This window comes from Branchiostoma floridae, chromosome 13 (genome assembly GCF_000003815.2).
Source record: "Branchiostoma floridae strain S238N-H82 chromosome 13, Bfl_VNyyK, whole genome shotgun sequence".
NCBI classification, from domain to species: domain Eukaryota; kingdom Metazoa; phylum Chordata; class Leptocardii; order Amphioxiformes; family Branchiostomatidae; genus Branchiostoma; species Branchiostoma floridae.
This window is the reverse complement of record NC_049991.1, coordinates 16,535,462-16,558,436: the sequence shown is the minus strand read 5'-3', so window position 1 is coordinate 16,558,436 and position 22,975 is coordinate 16,535,462. Positions and strand designations below refer to the sequence as shown.

At 43.1% G+C, this 22,975-nt stretch overlaps 2 protein-coding genes across 2 annotated transcripts in view; one reads left to right on the top strand and one right to left on the bottom strand.

The window, feature by feature from the left end:
- Positions 1-1,039: 1,039 nt before the first annotated feature.
- Positions 1,040-8,543, top strand: LOC118428738 (endoglucanase E-4-like). Its single transcript, XM_035838919.1, has 11 exons — positions 1,040-1,352; positions 1,833-2,078; positions 2,403-2,571; positions 3,275-3,459; positions 4,010-4,172; positions 4,425-4,530; positions 5,140-5,299; positions 6,320-6,464; positions 6,919-7,084; positions 7,468-7,655; positions 8,437-8,543. Exons 1-11 carry the CDS (start codon positions 1,170-1,172, stop codon positions 8,460-8,462), a joined length of 1,737 nt encoding a protein of 578 aa, XP_035694812.1. The 5' UTR covers positions 1,040-1,169; the 3' UTR covers positions 8,463-8,543.
- Positions 8,544-9,790: 1,247 nt separating this feature from the next.
- Positions 9,791-22,975, bottom strand: part of LOC118428562 (DNA excision repair protein ERCC-6-like) — a 36,197-nt gene continuing 23,012 nt past the window's right edge. Inside the window, exons 11-28 of the mRNA XM_035838658.1 lie at positions 22,408-22,526; positions 21,354-21,564; positions 20,346-20,459; positions 19,727-19,775; positions 19,189-19,234; positions 18,607-18,750; positions 17,690-17,838; positions 17,139-17,230; positions 16,465-16,696; positions 15,807-15,901; positions 15,082-15,183; positions 14,623-14,682; positions 13,852-13,927; positions 13,176-13,350; positions 11,466-12,747; positions 10,998-11,106; positions 10,684-10,786; positions 9,791-10,491 (exon numbers count right to left, since the gene is read on the bottom strand). Of these exons, the coding sequence (XP_035694551.1) occupies positions 10,356-10,491; positions 10,684-10,786; positions 10,998-11,106; positions 11,466-12,747; positions 13,176-13,350; positions 13,852-13,927; positions 14,623-14,682; positions 15,082-15,183; positions 15,807-15,901; positions 16,465-16,696; positions 17,139-17,230; positions 17,690-17,838; positions 18,607-18,750; positions 19,189-19,234; positions 19,727-19,775; positions 20,346-20,459; positions 21,354-21,564; positions 22,408-22,526 (3,294 nt within the window). The 3' untranslated portion in view covers positions 9,791-10,355. The remainder of the gene's footprint in view (positions 10,492-10,683; positions 10,787-10,997; positions 11,107-11,465; positions 12,748-13,175; positions 13,351-13,851; positions 13,928-14,622; positions 14,683-15,081; positions 15,184-15,806; positions 15,902-16,464; positions 16,697-17,138; positions 17,231-17,689; positions 17,839-18,606; positions 18,751-19,188; positions 19,235-19,726; positions 19,776-20,345; positions 20,460-21,353; positions 21,565-22,407; positions 22,527-22,975) is intronic.

Sequence of the window (22,975 nt, the reverse complement as noted above, 5' to 3'; positions counted from 1 at the left end):
TGACTTAAAGTGGCCACATTTAATTTGTCGATAATGGAGTCCTGTAAGTTACAATTGATTAATGTGGTGTTAAAGTTCATGGTTGACATGGATAGTGAATATTTTTAACCACTCTGGACCAGTGCCACCCTGGTAGGAAGGTACATGACCTTGGTAAACGCGCTTTGTACGAAGTGCCATGGCCGAATATGTCACGTGTGTACTTGTGACATAATCAAACGATTGAAATCTTTTTCATGGTTCTTAAGACTGTTTTGAGGGTCGATGCTTTTACCTATTCAAAATGTTGTTAGCTAGCGTTACTAACGGAAATTGATATTGTTCCTTCTTTGCCTAATACTGGTTTTCCCATGAATGTTATGAAGGTACCCCTGCTGACTTGTCAGTATTGATACCTTGAAAATAGGTCATGTTTGTAAAAGTGCAATTTTAATGATGTAACGTGTTAAATCGTATATTGATTTCCACGGTCTGTATCAGCTTTACCCTTTGTGATACTTAGCTGAGCAGCCCTGGCTGTGTGTCCTTCATGGGCAAGTTATATACATTTAGATGTCTAAAGCACTAAGTTTGGAATAGTAGAGAGAGGGTCGTAAAGACGGACACCAAGACTGGTCATGGCCGCGAGGAAGTGACCTTTATTCCAAGTTAGTCATGTCCTTTCCTCTCTACTTCTGATCTGTCTTCTCTAACGTACTGTGTTCGTGATTTTCACGCTTGGGTCCTTTTTTGACGGACGAATAAACGATTCTCGTAGATCAGTTACTCCCGGATATGGTGAAGGAGTTGGTCTCAAGGGTACTGGTCTGCCGTTTGCACAGTCTCCGTTTCTCAGAAGTTTAGGGGATCCACCTAACGACAAGTATGAAGTTCATGTGCGCTATATTACATAAGTAAAGGTGATATAATCTTCGACAGTCCAAAAACAATATCAGGGGGTGATGACATGTCAAAATTGCAAATTGAGTCTGCAAAAGGTGGAAGTCTGGGAACAGCACCACATGTCATAATCTAAAAGTGTGTAGTGATCTAAACTAAAACAACTTGAGTAGGACAACATGTTCGTCCAATCGGAGAGGGCGTACAACGTGACCATGTTGCTCGTCAGGCTGTATTTATAAAAGGTGATACGCCCGCTTCGCCTGTTGTAGACAGCCTTAGCCGACAACATGAAGTGCTCCGCTCTGATCTTGCTGGCGTTGTTGGGCGCTGCCCGCGCGCAGTCCTACTACCAGGTGATCGGCGACTGGGGAAACCGGTTCCAGGCCAATGTGTTCATCCCGGTGCCTCAGGACATCCACGGCGGCTGGTCCATGACCTTCCTGTTCGACAAGCCGGTCTACGACATGGAGGTAGGGAACTTTTTTTTTCTTCGTCATTTTTGAAATTTCAAACCCCTATCACACAGCACAAAACCGACGAGTCTGCGAGTTCAAAATGGCATTTTCGGCTGCAGTGATACGCCCTTTGTTCTCCCAATCGTGCGATTTTTAGAGATGGGCTGATGTTCGTCAAATGTGAAGGGGAAGATTTTCAGTCTAGATTCATTGTGTCCTACCAGTTAGTACTAGTAAAGTTACTGCGATTGTCACAGCCTTAACTTTACAAGATCAATACTGGAATGAATACTGGACTTACCCAAAATATCGGCTGAGCTCAATCAATCTTCTCACGGAGTTCAGCAAATCTAAAATGTATAAGTCAATTCAGTTCAACGTTGTTCTTGTAAACTTTAGTCCATTGTTCATAGAAGTATAAGCAATGTGAGCATAGTGTATTTTACGAATAGAGATGAAGTTTCATGCCGACATCTCTCTCCTTCGCCGTTCCAGATCTGGCGCGCCCAAGTCGTGAACATCCGCGAAGGCAACAAGGCGTGGGACCTGTCGGACCTGGGCTGGAACTCCCACCTGGCCGCGGGCACCTACGACATGACCTTCGTGGCCAACACCGACGGGTCTGCTCCCGGCATGAGGCTCTTCTTCAACGGCGTGGAGGTCGGCTCTGGCGGCACGGCCACCACGACCCAGCGGCCCGGCGGCGGTACCACCACCTCGGGGGGCAATCCAGCTGTCGTCGTAAGTCCAGTGCTGTTTTGTCCGTCCTCCCAGTTAGGCCTATTGTAGAATTGCTAGTCTTGCCCTCAGAAAATGAAATGTCTTAATCTTTTAAAAGTGCCAGGCTCTTTGCGTCCGTTGGATAAAACTTCACAGAAAAAACAAATATATCATATTCGCTGGTACCACTACATCACTCTGGTCAGTTTTCATAAATGTAACGACTACTGTATTTCATTTTGTTGTATGTACATGTGTTAGTGTTTTATCTATGCTATGATTTTGGCTTCTGTGCCTAAATAAAGAATAAACCAATGAAATTGATGGAACATTTTCCCCTCCCAGATCGACGGTCGGTACGACTACGTCGAGGCCCTGCACAAGTCCATCCTGTTCTACGAGGCGCAGCGCGCAGGAAACCTGCCCAGCAACAACCGTATCCCATGGCGACGGAACTGTTGCCAAGGCGACGGCAGTGACGTCGGTCTGGATCTGTCCGGAGGCTGGTTCGATGGTAACGCCGCCTTTCACCTGTAGTAGTCACGTGCACATCAGGGGGACGTCTGTGGATACAGTAGAAGCCAGTTAATTGCACAACGGATTAACGCACACTTCTGTTAACTGCACGGAATTCCAAAATACCAAACCGGTGCGGTCCAGCTGGATAACTTCGCATTATTGCACCAACCGGATAATTGCACGACATACGCTGACAAATAGGCTATGCAATTAAACGGCTTCTTCTGTATTTACGACCATGAAGTATATCATGGGAGTCCTTCTCGAGGATTACTGTCTCATCATCATGACATGTGGGACTAGGGGGACTTAGCCCTCGTATGGCTCTGAAGCCTGGAACGCACATGTAACAGTTACAGTCGTCCACGCTTTATGCAGGGCAGTCTGCGTTTTCCATTTACAGATACAGCATAGGGTCAACTTCTATGCATTCCACTAGGAGCATCAATCAACCATAAACGTTAACAGTCATAACCATAAGTGGACTACAGGAACAAATCATTGATTGAGTGACGCATATTAATATCATACTTTTTTTTCTCATAAACTTTGGCAAACAGGAGGAGTAACATTTATTGTGAACACAAGCCGCCGAAGTGCAGAAGTATCAAAACACTTGAAACCACAAGTGCTGTACACAGTATCATTGAGATTTAATTGAGCCTTAATTCATTCACTGCTGTACTGTTTCCTTCCAGCCGGTGACCACTTGAAGCTGCACTTCCCTCTTGCCTACACCATCACCGTGCTGTCCTGGGGGATGATTGAGTTCAAGTCGGCGTACGAGGCTGCCGGAGAGATGGGCTTCGCCATGGACTCCATCAAGTGGGTCACGGACTATTTCATCAAGTGCCATCCCAGCAAGTTCGAGTTCGTCGCGCAGGTAATTTGTCACTTAGGATTATAAACTTTAGTTGAACAGTTTCAAGCTTTGAGCCAACACAAGGGAAACGCTCATCATGAAACACTCGATCTCGTCGACCTTCATCAGATGAATGATTCACTGCGCTGACGTTCCGGAAGTGACGTCAGGAGCGAATCAAAAGTGACGGGAAGGCGGAATCTACTACCGTTTGATTCGCTCCTGGTGTCACTGGCGACGTCCTTGGTGCTGAAATGGGGATCCCTAACCCCTGCCTGCGGGGTTGCTGCCGTCCCGAATAAGAGTGTGCCGTCTCGACGCAGCGGAAAGAGCCTCCCAGTATAGTACGCGTGCTAATTGGTGTACATAACATCTTATCACATCTGATCACATCGAGAAGTAATTAAAAAAACATAAACTTACTGGATGAAGAGGGATGGGTCACGAATTCTATTTCACATTTCAGACACAGTGGATTACAACGGACTGTCGCTAGGGACTTAAAAAGGCTACAGGTCCTTTGTTATTACCTTGTACCATTGCTTAGTTGGACAGTTTTCCTCTTTTCCAGGTTGGAGACACCGAACCAGACCATCAGTTCTGGGGTAAGCCCCAAGACATGACCATGCGCCGTCCGGCCAAGAAGGTCACTGCCAACCAGCCTGGCTCTGACGTCACGGCCGAGACAGCCGCGGCCATGGCTGCTGCCTCCATCGTCTTCAGGGAAAACGGAGGTACAAAAAAACACGTGTGTGTGAGTCTGTGTGCGTGTGTATGTCTGTGTGCTTGTTTGTTTGTGTGTGTGTGTGTGTGTGTGTGTGTGTGTGTGTGTGTGTGTGCGTGTGAGTCTGTGTGCGTATGTATGTTTGTGTGTGTGTGTGTGTGTGTGTTTGTACTTAAAAGTAGATCACTTCATGGGCTCTACCATTACTTGAAGGGGTGATGCCTGCCATCTTTAAATCAATTTTTTGCTGATTTGTCCCCAGACCCCGGTTACGCCGACACCCTGCTGAGTCACGCTAAGGACCTGTACGAGTTCGCCGACACCTACAGGGGAGAGTACCAGAACGTCGTCCACGATACGCCATACCCGTGAGTCTTTCTCTCTCTCTCTCTGTCTCTCTGTCTCTCTTTCTCTCTCTCTCTCTCTCTCTCTCTCTCTCTCTCTCTCTCTGTCGTCTGTAGCCACCGTCACCGTCATTCTTCCGTACGTCCATGCGTCTGTCCGTTCGTCTACTCCTATTTCAATGCCGTCTGGAACTCTTGCCTTTCTTGTTTCCATCTAAACGCCCATCCTCCACATTGGTTGTCTCAAATAGGCTGGCCAGCTCTTGCCTACTGCTCAACTTATCTTCTTTTAACCCAACTACTTACTTTCTACACTGTCGTTTCGGCTGTTTTCTGCTGTATTGTTCAGGGTGCAAGAAATTCTGCTATCCCTTGCTCCATGGTGGCGTTGTCGTGAGAAGAATGCGACCTCAAACGTCACTCACTGAGTCTGTATCCCCCTCGTTTCTGTTGATGGTGTAAACTAAACTCCTGGATCCAGTATCCCCTTCATATCTTTATCACATTCCATTGATATACCGAAGTCCTTGAGGGTAAAGCAATGTCCCAACTAATTGAATGATCTCTGAGTCAAGACTTCAAAATAAGGGATGTTCTAACAGATGTTTTAACTTCTTGTCTTCTAACTGTCAGATCCTTCGGCGGAATGAACGACGAGCTTGTGTGGGGCGCGGCCTGGCTTCACAGAGCGACCCAGGACGGCAGCTACCTCAGCAAGGCGGAGTCGTACTACGATCAGTACGGCATCAGCTCCGGCGGTTTCAGCTGGGACGAGAAGCAGTCAGGAACTATGGTGACTCATTTTTTTAACGAGTTTGCTCAGTGCAAGGCCATTGACCACTTCTAGGCACTAAACTACCCTCACTGTGGCAGAATCTCTTCTCTCTAAGTCAGAACCTAACAAGAAACAGCCATGACTTCAAGTACCAGAGTTACCAACCTAGGATTGATGTGTTCAAAAATTCGTATTTTCCCAGAACTATCGTAGAGTGGAATTTGCTATCACCAAGCACAGTAGGGGCATTTTCTCTGGATAATTTTAAAGAACGCTTGCAAATAAATTTAGTTGTGCAAAAGTTAGGTGTGAGGGATCGTTCAGTGTAATATAACCAGCTGCTGCCGCGCCGCGCGCCTGCGAAGCTGGTGTGTCACGTCGTGCGGCGGTTATCCCGGCTATATAGATACAGATACAGAAACATCGAGCTTCAGTAAGTTCGACTATTAACTGACGCGAAATAACCTACCCCATTGAGCCGAAATGGTTTGATCCACTCACACCGGGAAGGTCACCTACTCTTTTCGATAAGGGTTAATAAACTAATTACGACCATCATTGTACATTTTTGCGTAGCTGAGCTATATACCGGACATACACATGTTGATAAGAGTATTGTAGTTTGGTATGTCGGATCGGCTTCTTCTGGCTTAGCTAATGGTGAAACTGTATTTCATTTCATTTATTACGAAACCGTTCAACTCAATAAGGCTAATCTTCCAAGGTTCACAATGATTGTATGATTTTATGTTTTTTGCAATGGTGAGTTCCTCAGAGGAAAACAGAACTGCTGTTGATAGCCGAATAGAAATCACCTTATTAGTGATGGGTATATATGTTATTTTACCCACAATCTTGTCATCTTAAAGTTTTTTTAACTACATCAATTCTAGATACAGAAAGAAAACTGATGTTCCAGACGTCATTTTTGTATAGAGTAAATGTCAACTTATTGATTCGTCTTGTTATCTTGCGAGGTTAGAATCTCTCGTTTATAAGAAAAGAATTCTTTAGTCAAATTTGCTCTCTGTTTTCCAGCTGGTCCTGTACAAGGCCACGAACAAGGACAAGTACAAGAATGACATCATCGGGTACCTGAGCAGGAAGATGCCTGGCGGCGGGGACACCTACACACCCAAGGGCATGCTGTGGCTGAACGAGTGGGGCTCCTGCAGGCACTCGGGTGGGTCGGGAAGGAGAGGAGCTTTGGTCTTTCAATGAAACGTTACTCAGGCAACTTTTATCAGACTTGAAACGGTCATATGTTTCAGACAACCTACAAATTCCTTCCTCACTAATGCCGTCTGAAACGTATCACTGGGCTCAAAACCTATCCAATTGCCACAGTAACTCTATAACTCTAGATCTTGTACTGAGTATCTCACTCTCTGGATGTCTAACCTTCATCGACAACTTAAGTGTCACAATGGTATTTTGAGTTATCAAGCCAGAATTGAGGTGTTCAAAAATCTATTTTTCCCTTGAACTATGAATCGTACAGTGAATGCCGCGCCGTACTGTGGGGGTGATCCTCAACAGATTCAGATAGTTATAACCTGAATACAGTTTTTAGCTACATGTAGATGTTGAAAGGTTAGGTGGTGACAGTTAACATGTCTCCCTTTTACCACCATCAGCCAACCATGCTTTCCTGGCTCTGGTGGCTGCCGACATGGGCATCAACGTGGACCAGTACAGAGGCTTCGCGGCTCAACAGATCAACTACATGTTGGGCGATGCCGGGCGCAGTATGGTGGTGGGCTTCGGAAACAACCCTCCCGTCAGGCCTCACCACCGTGCAGCGTAAGTTTTATCAAATGTTTCTCGATCAAAAGACGGTGGATAAACCATTGTTAATTCGTGGAAACTACGATGTTTAGACGTCCTCGCATATACATGAACTAAAAACAGGGAAGGACTAGCTACTACTCTTTTCGATAAGCGTGGAGGGTTCTTTTATGTGCCTGCCGGGCGTGTGGCTCTTCTCGAACACGGGACCTCCATTTAACGTCCTATCCGAGGGACGGTCCTATAGCTAGCCGAAGCTAGGAACTTATTTTTCATGCACCTCGGAAACTCGTGTAAAGTGCCTTTCCCAAGGACACAAGATCGGTGGAATGGCAGGTTTCGAACTCAGGACCTCTCGGGCCCGAGCCCACTCGATCTCATCTTGTTCCCGTTCTCAGGACCTGCCCCGTGGACGGCCACTGCGACTGGAACACCTACAACTCCTGGGACGCCAACGCCAACGTTCTGCAGGGCGCTCTGGTGGGGGGACCCGACGCACACGACAACTACTCTGACGACCGCAGCAACTTCCACACCAACGAGGTGGCGGTGGACTACAACGCCGGATTCCAGGGTTGTCTAGCAGGTATGTTTTCAGGGCTCGAAATACCACCTGCATATGCAGGTTAATAGTGCAGGTAAAATTGGAGCTGTGCAAGTATCTCTGGTGTCTACCTGCACCTAACCTGCGCTGGTCCATGTACTGCTTTTTTTTACATAAATGGGGTGTATCATTAGCTGCAATGAATGTTACCACCTATAAGAGAAAAAAATAGCAATGGTTCCTGAACAATTTTAGTATGATCCATACTTCCTAAATTCAGATTGGTGCAGGTAAAATTTGTCTGGTGCAGGTAATTTCCAATGTTCCCTGCACCAGTGCAGGTATGCAGAAAAAAAACTAAATCGAGCCCAGGTTTTACTAGTACCGGGTTAGGGAAAATGATATGTAGAACAGCTGCAGTAGTTGATTTCCGTTGGTAAACAGTTAAAGTACACAGCTTCAATCGAAGCGCGTCAAAGTCCAGTCTTGTTTTCTTGAAGTTTTCGGCATTTACCTATGGAGGCATCTACGTTTTACCACCAGACCAGCATCTTTCCTTTGCTTTGTAACTTCTTGATGTGAATTAAACTTGAACAGGCGGCTAAAATTAAGACCTAACCGTAGTCTAGGTCAAAACACAGCTTACTCAAACGAATACTTGCATTACGTTTGTAAAGATGAGGCTACAAGGGGAAAAATTCCTTTACCTCATTTAACTATATTTAACTCATGTGGACAATATTATGAGGAAACGCATTTTAGATCAATTTCATTGCATTGTACTTAAAAGTTGCCAACACTCTTATCTTTTTTTCTATTTCAGCATTGATTAAGCTGGGCATGAAATAAACACCGACTACTCGGACCTGAAATAAAGACCGACTACTCGGAAATATTTTGCTGATTAAAGTTTTGTTCTGCAAACATCGAGACTGCATGTTGTTTTTGATAGCAATAATCGAAAGGGAAAAATTTTGTCCTAGGAAATTGCATGTCTCCAAGCAGATGTTGGGGTTAAACATAATAGAGTGACAGCCAAGCATCTCTGTCAGTCCATTATTCTATATAAGCAGATGAACAATTGAGTAAAAGAAAGTAAAGAGTAGCAAAGGGAAAACTGATAAAACACAAATATATCCTTAAACCGGGAAGTCGTTTAAAGGCGTTCTGAACTATAATACCAGGGTTTTCAGCCAAGTACTGTAAATGCATTTAAGTTCGCGGGGATTTAATTTCGCGGTAGCGGGAAATTGGACTTTTCGCGGTGGATTTAATTTCACGGTAACACCATAGACCGCAGTCTTATACCATAATAGACAAATATTCGCGGTGGTTTTAAGTTCGCGGTGAAGTGGTCACCGCGAAAACCGCGAACATTAATCCACCGCGAACATTTCTGCATTTACAGTATCATGTACACAAGAACACAAAATTGAAACACTTAGACAATACATGGTCTACTATTTGTGCCTTTATTAACTTCTACAAGTAATTTAAAAAGTAGTGCAGTACATATTAATCATAAAGGGATAGCACCATGATAGTTTTCTTGCACATACGGGTTCCTATCTTTCTTGTATTGCAGACATAATTTGATAGAAGAATATAGCAATCAACATAACCTTTGAAGATAAAATACTCTGATGGAAGTAAATACTTTATCAAATTCTAGCTCTTCTATTGGTTAAACCTAATTTGCTACATAAACTTCCTTATACTGGTAAATAGCACTATTAAAGATAGAAATAAATTTGCTTATTGCTTATATAGAGAAATGTGTCTACAAAGAGGGATTGTAAATGACACTTAATAAAGTCTGACATACACAAATATGATAAACACTACAATAAATGTTAAGTACTGAAACAACTTGGGATTATATCACAAAACTACATCTTCAAGAAATAATACAAATCTAATATCATTACACGTCTATAGTTAGTAGAAGGAATAGACAAAGAATTGAAACTTTTCCACATTAAAACATCAGAAATACAATACATGAGTAGACCAAACTGTCACATAATATTGCATGTCTGTATAAGCAATAGGCATCACTTTATCTCAAGAGAAGCTGGCATACATGCACAAATTGCTCTTACATATACTGTACATACATATACGTCTTTGGTCACAATCATGCCGGAAAGCTTCTAGCGGCCCATGATTCGTTATCAACAAGATGATTCTAAAACAGGCTACCCTTGTACTTTGTACCTTTCCTCTTAGTATTATACATAGGTTATCTGATCATACAGAATAGATGATATACAGAAATGATCATGTACAGAAATTTCCAGAGGGATTTATAGAGGAACAAACTTGTCAAAAAGAAACAAAGAAGATAGCTTCCACTAATCATACAGAACATTGCCATATTGCCATCTGGTGACTACAGATTTCTGAAACATTTTGAATGAAGAAATTGGCTTGTGACAGAAAACCTATACTATCCTTGGTGGCCTTGGCAAGTATCTACATGTACCTCTATTCAGTATATCTTTTAAATCAGTAAAAAAAGAAGAAAGGGTTTACAAAAGTGAAAGTCTAGGGACATTATCACAAAAGAATGTATCTCTGGTTTTCCCCGAGACTCCACGCATGTTAACAACATTGACAGCAAGGAAGAGACAAACAAATCCACTGGTAGAAATGACACAAAGGCATAATCAAAAGTACATGTAGTATCAAGTTAACTTAGACATCAAATACATCTGTGAGGTTGTACCCTGTTGTACCAGATCACTTTTTCCCGGTGTGTAATTTCTGGGCCAGTTTTAAAGCAGCCATCTGCAGAGTTGGGTCGTCTCCTTCCATGTCCAGGGCCTGCAGGTAGTGGTTCAGGGCATCCTGCAGGCTACCGTCTGCCTCGAGCTTCCTACAGATAGTAGAGAAACACAATATCATTATACAGGGCTCTGCAAGCACAGTTGAGTGTAGGGCGGACCTATGCTGTATTTTTTATCCCATACACTGTGTTGCAACCAGCATAGAGATTTGCTGAAAAATTTGGCCCTAAAGATGCAGGGAAAAGTTCTCATTGCTATCTGTACTAGAATGGTTGTTTTACCTTCCCTGCTCCACAAGCTCCTTGTAGGTCCTGTCTGGCTGTGGGGCTGCATCTTCAAGCAAGCTGTTTTCCTCAGGAGAGTAATACTCCTCCTCGTCTTCCACTGTAAAACAACAAGAGCAAAGACTTAGCGGTATTGAACCACAAAACAAGAAAAGGTACACACGATGTTGAACATTTTAACATTGGAGTCTTTCTGCACATGAAGGTAGAATTAAAAAGCCACAGTTAGATTTTTAACCTCTCATATGGTTTTATTTTACTGATGGGACAAAAGGAGATGTTGACAAAACATGAAAAGTTTCTCCTCTTACTTCCAGAGCTCTCTGCATCTTCTTCCTCCTCCTCCTCCTCCTGCCCTTGCTTCTCATCTTTGTCTTTATGGTCCAGTGTGATAGACTCATCATCATCATCAGTCTCAGCCTGTAAGAGAGGAAGTGCACATGTCAAGGAGTTCATCATACAAAAATACTAATTCTCTGCAGTATCACAGTCCTAAACTGGTCATAACCAGGCAGGTATGCAAACTTAGTGCTGGAGGATATTTGATTCCTAAGATTATCATATATACATTTTGTAAGTCAAAACACATTATCAATATTCTTCTGGGAGAATGTCAACACATGCAACATGTTTGTTTTGAGTTTAACCAAAAGATGTCAAGACAAGTAGTCAAGTCTTAAATGTTACATTTTGCAGTCTGTCTGAGAGGAGAAGGAAAACTTTCTTGATTTCCTATATAGGCCAAGCAGAAGATAAAAGATGCTGTATCAACAACTTACATCTCCAGTGTTAGAGTCCTCCTCATCAGCCACAATAAAGCTATCATCTTCAGCTTCTTCTTCCTCTTCACTGCCTGACAGGACTGCAGGTCTCTGATTGGTTCTCTTCTTTCCAGGACTTCTGGCTGTGGACAAGTTGTTGTCCTCCTCCAATGATTCATCATCAGACTGGCTGTTATCATCACTGTGCAAGTCCTCCTCACTGCCGGATAGGATTGTAGCTTTCTGATTGTTTCTCTTTTTCCCAGGACTGCTGGCTGTGGACGAGTTGTTGGCCTCCTCCACTGACTCTTCACCATCTCCTGAGTCATCTGACTGGTTGTTCTCGTCGCTGTGCAAGTCCTCCTCACTGCCGGATAGGATTGTAGCTTTCTGTTTGTTTCTCCTTTCCCCAGGGCTGCTGGCTGTGGACAAGTTGTTGCTCTCCTCCACTGTCTCTTGGTCATCTTCAAAAATATCAGACTGGCTACAATAATCTTTGGGGCTGTTCTCTTCACTGTTCAAGTCTTCCTCACTGCCAGATAGGATTGTCGCTTTCTGTTTGTTCCGTCTTTTCTCTGGACTTCTGGACGAGTTGTTGCTCTCCTCCATGGACTCTTGGTCATCTCCTGAACTGTTGGATTGGCTGTGGCTATGAACTTCGGGGCTGTTTTCGTCTCTGCTCAAGTCATGGCTGTCGTCTTCAGAATCGGAGTCGATCACACGAGGCCGGGGCCGCCTTCTGGCACTTTTGATGAGACTGTCGTCCAGCGACGCTCCGTTGTGCCCGAGTGAGGATCCGTTGTGCCCCAGTGACGACCTGCTGTGCCCCAGTGATGACCTGTTGTGCCCTTCAAGCTCAGAGGAAAAGCTTTTCCTGTCTGTCTGCTTTGGGTCCTGGTCGATGGTGCCAGCTGGTTCACTCTCTTCTTCACTGTCATCAGAAACAACAGCAGTAGCAGCGCTTTTTGATCTGCTGTCATCTTCTTGAAGGGCATGGCTTTCATCTTGAAGGTGTTGGCTGTCATCTTCATCTTCTGTTCCCTCCTCACCACTTGCATCATCCGGATGCTGCGTATCCATGGCAACTGATGCATTCAACTCTCGTTTCTTTTCTTCTGTGTTGTGAGGAGACTCCTCGTGTGTGATACCCTCTTCTTCTGCATCGTTCACATTGATGACAGCCTCTCTAGAAGGAAGTGCTGTGGAAACTACGGGCACATCATCATCACTACCTGAATCCTCCGGTTCCGAGTCCTCGATGACAAAAACATCTCCCCTGGACACTGGTCTGGAGGAGGACCTGGAATAGGGGATGTACCATTTTACAAAAATGCAGTTTTGGGTAAAATACGCCCTTACAAATATGGAGAGAATCCATCTGAATGTGAAAATGTTAAAATTTTTCTCCCATTTTTCAATCGTAAACCTCCCTTTACAACATGTACATACCCCCTGAAATTTGCACTATGACAATGTACATAAACAATTTACTTGCCCAAACCAACTTTTCACTTGCCCAAAATTCAAACATGTTTTTTCACTTTTAGCAATCTGTGCTGACCAATTACTTGACTGTGAAAAGAAACAATTATATACAAATTCAAACATGGAAAAATCTTACGACATGAAGTTGCCCGATCAGCATTTTTACTTGCCCGGGACAATCGAGCTAGTGGACTTGTCCAGCCATAAATACCTGATAACACCCCCCCCCACACACACACACACCTGGAGCTGGGCTGTCCTCGTGATGTGTCCTCGTCTCCGCTGTCTGCCACAAACTGTAGACTGTCACTGCTGGTGAACAGGGCCTGGTTCAGTCCAGGCGTGGCTCGGTCGTCGTCAACGGAGACGATGGAATCCTCCATGAACATGTCGCCCTGTTTGGAAATGTCTCCCTCATCTGTGGAAACAACGGCAGAGAGCCTATATTGGTAAACATACCTCTTTTCTCACGTACAAATGTAGACTAACTTTGGCATTTCATCTATAGACTAAGAAGGATCATGGAATTATGTTAAGAAATATAGAAAAACATCACAACCTTGTTGACAACAGCTGTGACTTTTAGTACCTGCTGTTATCTTCCTCAGGGCATGAATGGACTCAAACTACTTTTTACTACTAATGGTGGCAACAAGTACGCAGTTCCAAATATAACCTTGTAACCCTCTACCTACATGTAGTGACCTCTAAATTTCATCAATTTTAACATAAAGTCATCAGCATTTCAACTATGCTTAGAGGCGGACTACAAAGGGATAGGGTGAATATAGATAACCAAAATAAAGTAAGATAAGAAATTTTTAACTACCATAACCTGTTGACATTAAAGAACATAAAACTCACTATACAGAACTAATAATTATAAACTTCACGTAACAAAAGACTCCCATGAACTCACCTTTCTGCCTGCTGATGTTGAGTCCATTGGTGAGAGGTTCTCTTGTGGAAGTCTTGAGGCTCTGCTGAGGGTTGTCCTGTGTAACAACAAGTCAGATTATTCAAGATGTCACAAGACAAGACATGCTAGTTTAACAATAGTCGGTTTCTTGGAGATGCCTTAGGGCTAAGCTGGTGGCGCGTTCTTGTAATGATAGTGTGTTTATAAGAGTGTAGGAATGATTGGCGTATAGTCAACCTGGATTCAGCAACCACTCAAAAAAAATAAATAAATAAATAAATTCAATGCACAGAGGAAAGTGGCTTCTGAGGACAAGGGGTTGCAGAGGAAAGGGCTGATCATGTAGGAATGGATGGGACTGTTCTAATGTGGCTAATGTAACTGGAGGTGGTTGACTGTGCCAAGTTGTCTGACCTGGTTTGACACATACAAATGTAACTAGCCTGACAGGATCATGGTTCGCACCCAGTGATCAGGTGGACCTACAGTTTGTACATAGTAGGAAGGTATGTAAACCTATTATGGCTGCCAGGTTGTAGAGAGGATGAAACATGTTATACTCGGCAGGTGTAACATGTTTATGAGTGTCACTAATGAAAAGTTGTGGATTCTACCTGAAATGTCGGACCAATCCCCAAATCATCCAGTTGCTTGAGCACTACTTTCTGTTCCTTCTAACCTGAATGTCAAGCCTTCATCGAGGCATAACAAGTTTTGATACAAGACTAGTGCCCTGAACAGTTAGAGTCTGTGTGAAGTTGTGAACCATACCTGCAGGGACAGTGCCAGGGCCATCTGTAGCTGCTCGTTTTCAGCATCCTCTTGGTCAGCCTGAAGTGAAAATCACAGTTAAGACAACCATGTTCTTACAACACAGGTTGCTACTCATACAAATAAATCCTACAGTCATTGATGACTTGTAGAGAATCTATCACTGTTAAGGGATCATCTTTAATCCATAAAATAATATAATACAAGGCCAGTGGATTTCCTACATACATTTTCTTTGTATGGATCATTTTGCTAGGAAATAGATACAAGGCAACAAAGGTGTCTTGTACAGAAATGTCTGACTCATTGTAGACCTTTTAGATTTATTTGGTATTGTTCTACATGGCCATCTAACCTTCTTCAATGTAAGACAAGTGATGTATACACAAAATGTACAGGATCTAGTAATTTGGGATCAAACTGAGGCTAAAATATCCAAACCTTACGAGTGGTACCCACTTCTTCAGAGCTGTTTCCGTACTCCTGCTCTTCCTCATCCTCCTTCTCCTGGCTGCTGATGCTGATCTTGGCAAAACTCTTCTCCAGCTGCTGTGCCTGCTCCTGTACAACATAAACAACATGGTCTAATCAGGTCTGGTCTTTCTGTATGTACAGTAACTGTACAAGTCATGTAGTAGTCAGCATAAAAAACACCCTTCAGCTTGTCATAATCACACAAGCTTTGGTTTCTGAACAGCCTATTCTGGGTTGAAACCTCGGTTACTTCGTTACCCTGTCATGACTGCTACTTGTTCTTTTCCAAGCTGGTTTTAGATTCTTAGCAATTGGTGCGTCCACCAAGTTACGAGTTGTGTTTGCCTACAGACCTTCTCCAGTATACAGTTACACATGGTTAGAAGTAGCACCCGTAAGCCAATCATAGACAAGTGTTATTACATTGAGAAAAGAGTTACCTTGGTCTGGCTGGCATAGGTGGATTTCAGATCAGTTTTTAAGAAAAGCATCTCGATTGATGGCTAAGAGGTAGATGTTAGTACCAGATGAGTACATTACAAAAAGTAAAAGTAAAGGGCAAAGAATAAATGTAGCTGTCCTCCAGGGACAGCAAATACCTCTTTCAATATTCTAGAGCTCTGAACGACTTGCATCTACATCCACAAACAAGCATACTACAGTCAATCTACAATATGAGAACAGATAAGGCTAATTGCCTAATACTGTACCTCTTCAGTTTCCTGCCTGAGGTCGATGAACTGTCCTGGCAGGTCAGCTGGGCGCACAGGGCTGTCAGTGTAGTCATCGCTGCTCACGGTCCTGGCTGAAGGAAAGAGAGAGGGAGTGGAGGGACAATATGAAACTTCAAGTTTGAAGGAATTAATTCATCCTATACTGACTTGAAACAATTTAGATCTGGTGAGTTTTACAGAGAGATGGTATTGCTAACTGCATCCATAGCAGGCACTAGTGTTAGCAGAAAAAAGTCAACAAATTTTAACACACAAGACCAAGTCAGTGTAGTCTCAGAGTGCTATCACACACATCATGCTCTCCTCTGGTCCTGACTTTTGGTCTTGTGCTCAAGAAATTTGGACATAGGCCAGCTCAACCTTTGCATCCTGCCAGTGAATTATCACAAAAAACGTACAACTCAGCTTGGGCCAGGCCAGAGTGACCAAACTTGACATCTCAAAACAAACACCAAAAACTACGCCATTTTTACGGAGATAAAAACTACATGTGTGTATGTGTATGTGTGTATGTTGCAAACTGTATGTGTCCAAGTATTATGTGTATTACTCCTGGAAGATTAGTTGTTGCATTGAATGTTAACAACTAAAGGAGTTAATGAACAATAAACAATAAACATATTGTTCCCCTCACCCTTGGGTTTGTTGAGCATATTGCGCGGGTTGTGGTCCTGGCTGGGCTGGAACATCGCGGGTAGGTTGTCGGGGAAACCGTCCTGAGTTCCCGCGGCGCCAGTCAGCTCCTGTCCCGGCTGCTTCCCTCCGTGGCGGCGCAGGAAGCTGGCCTCTGTCGTCGTTTGGCGCATCTCGTTCATCTGGCGGTGGAGCTGAGACTCCGCCAATACCAGCTCACGGGCCTTGTGAACCTGCAACAAAGATTAACTTCATCAGCATTATTTCAGGCGTTACCTGAACCAAGTTCATCTTTCCAGACATTCTGTCCCCCATAGTGTTCTTTACATGACTGAGTCCTCACAATCTGCAACTACACATCCCTAGCAAGCTATGTTAATCAGCAGTAGTATATCCATGTGCTGACATCCACAGCATGAGTTTGCTTACTAATCCATACATTGATACAGTCTATGTATCCATATTTCATACACCTACATGTAGTTAACATAGTCAAATTCAGATGTGAGTTTAGACAAACCTTTGATTATGAAACATAATTACATATATATCTGCTCTTACATTTCACATGCCATAACCTAGTGCATCAGAATAGTTAACTACTGAGATTGTGTAAAATAAATCCTTTTCTCCAATTGTGAGAGGGTACTAAGAAACATGGAACTTTTGCCCTACCCTCTGTTGAATGTACTCCTGGCCTTCTGGTAGTTCCTCATGGTCAGCCTGTTTGGTGTACAGCAAGTCGTGATCGCTGATGCCGAATATTCCTGCAGAAATAAAAAACAAGAGCAGAACTTAGTCATATCTTCAAAGTTATATAAACCTGTTACGTTGCTACAGTCTAGATTTCCAGACAGAAGGTTGTATACATTTGTTTCCAGCAGTCTCATTGTAAGTTTGACTCCCAAGTGTTGATGCTCACAACTTGTATTCTACTGGACAGGGATGCAACACTTTGGATGGGATATCAATGTTATAAGCCGGTGGTCCCCGAGAGGAGTCAGCAGTCAGCGATTGAGAACAGCCATAGCTTGAGCACATTTAATCAAGAAACTCAAAAAGACAAGGAACTCCCACTCCCAAAGTTTGAATGGATCGAACCATCTAGACATGTTTAACCCCAGCTTGTACTTTAAGTACAAACCTGGACAGTTAAACCTTTGGTGGTTTACCATGCAGTTATGCCATACAAACTGTTTCCTTCAGAAAATAGGAAACCTGCTTACCCAGAGAGTGGAGGTAGGCGATGTGCTCATCCAAGTTCGTGTCAGACTTCCTGTTCTGTGAGTGCATCTGTGCCAGCTGCTCCTGTGTGGTGGAATGTTCTGGGTTGTCCATCACAAACAGCTCTCGAAGGTCCTGTCTGGAGAAGTACCTGGAAAAGACACAATACAAATATGATTCACTTCGTACTTTATAAATGTATCAACTATCAAGCCTGTAAAAGAAGGCATTTTTTCATCAGCAAGCTTCTACTTTCACTATTCTTTGTTGTTTTATTAACTCCTGTAGCTGTCACATTTAACTGCGACAGCTACTCTTTCAGGAGTAACAAAAAACACAGAAAACATGGACACTACTTACCAAATGTAGTTATTAAAAAAGCCGGCATATCAGCAGCCATACTCTTTACAGATAAAGTTTGACTTCCAATACAACTTGTTGTGCATACAATCCATACAGTTATTTAAATAAGTCACATTCATTGTACCCTATCAAAGTGATTTAAACTTTCCTATCGTAATATAGCTGAATCTTGCATTTTTTTTACAAGTTACTAAATCATCCAAAATTAACTGTGGTACTAAATCATCCAAAATTAACTGTGGTAAATGTGATCATGACAGGACCATTGGGATGACATTTGATACTAGGAAAGGTTAACGTTGTTGGCATGATGGAAGCAAGATACTGTAAATGCAGAAATGTTCGCGGTGGTTTAATGTTCTCTGTTTTCCAGTGACCACTTCAACGTGCACTTAAATCACCGCGAACATTTTTCCATGGCAGTAAGAGACTACAGTGCATGGTGCTACTGCGAACTTAGAACGATCGAGAAAAGTTCTTTTTCCTGCTACCACGAAATTAAATCCCCGGGAACTTAAATGCATAATCTTACAGTAACTAGGATCTGATCTCCCACCTGAAGGGGTCCTTGCAGGCTCCAGTGGTCTGCCTGGTGACCGACTCCTTGAACACCTGTCTTCTGTAGATCTTCTCCTCCACTGATCCACAGGTGATGAAGCGGTAGATGACAACTGACTTCTTCTGCCCAATACGGTATGCCCTGAGATACAGGCAACAAAAAAGAGGTTTTCTCATCAAAATGTTATTATTATTCTATTCTGGTAACTATTACTGGGTGGGCAAACTACTGTCTCTTCAAAGCCCGAGTCTAAGTTGCGAGGAGCTTACAATAGGTGGGGTTAAGTGCGGCCATAGTGTAGGTTTTGAATCACTATGTCACACCGGGAAGGAAAAGTGTGAAGGGCTAACCTCAAACATTACAAGGAATCTCCATTTTATGTCCTATCTGAGGGACAACCCTTGCTAAAGCTTGAGGTAAATGTGTTTAGAAACAGCAGTACTTAGACACTTGACCTCTACAGGTTTCCTTCAGGAGGCTTGTGCGGTGGCAACCTAATGTGGTGCTTACAAAGATGCCCCCTATGCTGTGAAAAATTCTGGTGAAGACGCTGTGATTGTAAATCTTGGTTACCCTCACCTGTCTACTGCCTGCGCATCCGTGGCCGGGTTCCAACTGGGGTCATCTGTGGGGGAGGGGGGCAGGAACATTTGTACATATTAAGCACAAAAGGAAATTATGGTTTGACAGGGACTTTATCATACTTTTCTTTGGATGTGTGCACCTTCTAGCAATTCACAGTTAAACAACTGCACAAGGCACTCCCCCAAGAAGGTCAAATAAATGAGGTATAATTCAGGCACACAAATCTAATACCATGATTAACAAATTAGCTCTCCACTTTTCTTTTTGACAGCACTACAAAAATCATAATTGTCAATGGTTTATTGCAGATGGGATACTTATATCAAGGGTTTATGACATGACATTTGAATATCTATTTCAGAGACATTTCTTGAGAATCCTTCACCAAAGACTTAACAGGACTCCACCTATCTCTTGCCAACTCTAAATGCTGATGGAATATCTATAATGAATTTAACACTCTTCCTGAACTACGTGTAAGGAGATAACATGCCCTGTTCCCTACATCCAAAGTGTTGATAGAGTTACTTACATATGACCACCCTGTCTGCTGCCGTCAAGTTCAACCCAACGCCACCAACCTGAGAAAGAATGGTAGTTAAGTCTACAAAAAAATGAGAAGTTTTTCCTGTTTCCCTACCTATTCTAGAAAAACCTGCCGACCCTAGACTTGTTTTGGGTGGATAGTGGAGTCACATAGCTTCCAGTTAGAATTTTTATTCAGCCTGCTTCCTATTCAAGTAACACACTGCTTGTCCTATCTAATGAAGGAAAAATGTATCTATTATGCACAACATTTAAGTTTGACATTGAAAGACAAGTGTCCTCATGCATTTTAGTTTACTTTGTTTAACACTGTATGTGACATTTATCGCTAAGAGTTTTGGCCAGACTAAAAAAAAATAAAATAAAAAAGATCATCCCTATCTACCGACTGTAAGTTTTTCATCACTGAAACAGGAAACACAACATTTCTTTCCTAAGCCTTTTGTTTGTATCAATCAATACCATTCCACAAGAAAATCAAATAAATTACTAAAAATTCATTCATAACTTTTTTATTCATTATCATCCTATTCCCAGCACAACATGCATACATTTAGTACGCACTGGCAAAAATAGTTGGTTAGTAAGTTACATTAGAATGCTACCTGTGTGGTGAGCAGGAAAACACTCCAGGAAGGGTCGCTCTGGAACCTGCGGATCCGCTTGTCTCGATCCTCCAGCTTGGTGATGGTGCCGTCAATCCTCATCACTTTGAAGCCCTGAAGATACACCATGAAAACAAGGTTGTTTCATGGGTACATTTGTAAACAACAAAGCTGCATTTGGGGCCATCTTACACGTGACTCTTGTTTTGGTCCCCCGACACTAGGAGAAGGGTCGGCCGCCCAATCACAACTCTTAAGAAACTCATTGAGGTCGAAACAGGACTGGGCAAGGGCTACTCTCTGCGATGAAAAACAAGCAGTTCTAGAGGACTAACTTCGTCTGCTCCACCTCACACGAGGATGAATGATGATGATGATGATGATTACACGTGACATGCAGTTCTTGTCCCTGTGGGACTTAGTGCGTCAGTAAACAAGAAGGTGGAGAAAGAAGTGCCCCTCCTTCACCTTAAAAAGCCAAGTGCAGGCCAGGCAAATAAGTCTTGAGTGACTGTCTGCCTACCATTGTCTCACGCGACAGATGGATGCCAACAACAACAAATTTGTGAAAGAAATCCAGAAAAGAAGATTGTTTTGTCTTCTACTTCTACATAATATATGCAGGTCCAAGCGCCTCACGGCACATCGCGTCCTGGGAGACGTCGAGAATTCATGCTCGACACTTTGTCAAGTTACCGCTGCAATAGCCTAGTGGGAAGAGTTATCACCAGACATGCAGTATGTCATAGGTTTGATTCCTGACCAAGCCATACCAATGACACTAAAAAATACTACATAATACTTTCTCTGCTAAGCACTCGGCAATCGAGAAAGAGCATGAAATTTGAAAGCAAAGCTTTACCACTGGACTAGCCCCTGCTATAGTGTTAGCAAAATCATGTGGCCCAAGGGCTATAGACTGGAGATAGTCACTACCCTATACAACATATAGGGTGGGAAGGACTTACATTTAAGTAACATTTTAGAGACCCTTTTAAAGAAACTTACCCTGCTCTTCAAGATCTTCTGGATAATGTCCAGCATCTTCCTTGACTGTGAGAAGACGAGCGTCTGGTGACCTTCCTCCTTAAGACGTTCCAACAGCTCCACTAAGACACACGTCTTGCCTGACTCCGCCATGAGCTGATCTGTGGAGATGTTCTCGATGCTGTTGGCTGCCACCTCGTGAGCCATGTTGTCTACATCTTCTGGGTCCATTCTGGGTAAAAAGGAAGAAAGTATCACAATCAGAAAGGAATACAGAGACAGGCATAAGTAGCTTTGTGTGAATTTTCTTTCTTTGTCCTAAATTATAGTCCCTTGACCTTCAGGTCGTTGGGAGGACAAGGTAGACATAAATGAATAAATTTGTGTGAAAGGTATGCTTCAAAGATAAAACTAAAAAAGGTGCCATAGAGATGAGACAAAGCATAACACTTTTTTTGTGGCTAGAAGTAGAGCAAAATTCACTTCTAGCAATTCACACCAGAACACGAGAACTCCCCGAACAAGGTCGAAAAATTGAGGTATAATTCACCATTGCACAATACTGAGTACCAAAAAATCAAGCGTGCAAGAAACAAAATACAAAGTGACCAAAGCGACTGGATAAGTTTTGTAAATTGTCAGATGTTTCAGGTATCTCATGTCATTGACTGAGGAAGGATCCAGAAGTCTCAGTGACAGTGGGACCGCGTAGCGCAGCGGGACCGTGTTCGACCCGTGACCAAGAGGTTGCGGGTTCAAATCCGGCTGCCATGTTACTGATCTTGTGCCCTTGGGAAAGGCACTTTACACGACTTTCCACACTTTACTCAGGTGAAAATGAGTACTTACTTTCGGCTAGGGCCGTCCCTCGGATAGGACGTAAAATGGAGGTCAGGGGAGAGCCATACCCCAGGCACCTTAAAGAACCCCCACACGTACGATGGTGCGGTGTGCGACGGTGCAAAATCCTTCTGTCTAGAATTGGTGATTCTCTAAAAATCACCTGGACTCCAGGAAGAATAGCGACATATCAGTCACTAATGGAGATTTGTATAACCAAACCAAACAGTCTCACCCATCTTCTCCATCCAGGCCGAGTTGTGCACACGCCAGGGTGGACAGGAGGCGGGGGTGGTCACAGATCTTCTTCAGCACATTCAGCTCTGCCAGCGGTGACCTGGTCGTCATCAGCATCTGTACAAATCACAGAAATAGTTTATCATGCTAATTACTCATCAATTAAGGTTCTGCATCCTGGTAGAACATTACATTATCACAGATCTTCTTCAGCACATTCAGCTCTGCCAGCGGTGACCTGGTCGTCATCAGCATCTGTACAAATTACAGAAATAATTTATCATGCTAATTAATCATCAATGAAGGTTCTGCATCCAGGTTGAACATGTGAATGAATACGAAATGCACTGGGTTCTTTGATTTCTTTAGTACATTGTGTTATGTAAGAAATGATGATTTAACTTCGGATCTCATATTCACCAATTTTATGTTAACTGTTTAAAGTGTATTTGAGGAAATTCAACTCCTAGGACCAAAAGCCTCATTGAAGTTATGGTGCAGGAGCACTTAAAAAAACTGGTACATGAAAATCCTAGAATTTTAGTTAACCTTCACCTGGCTGTGCG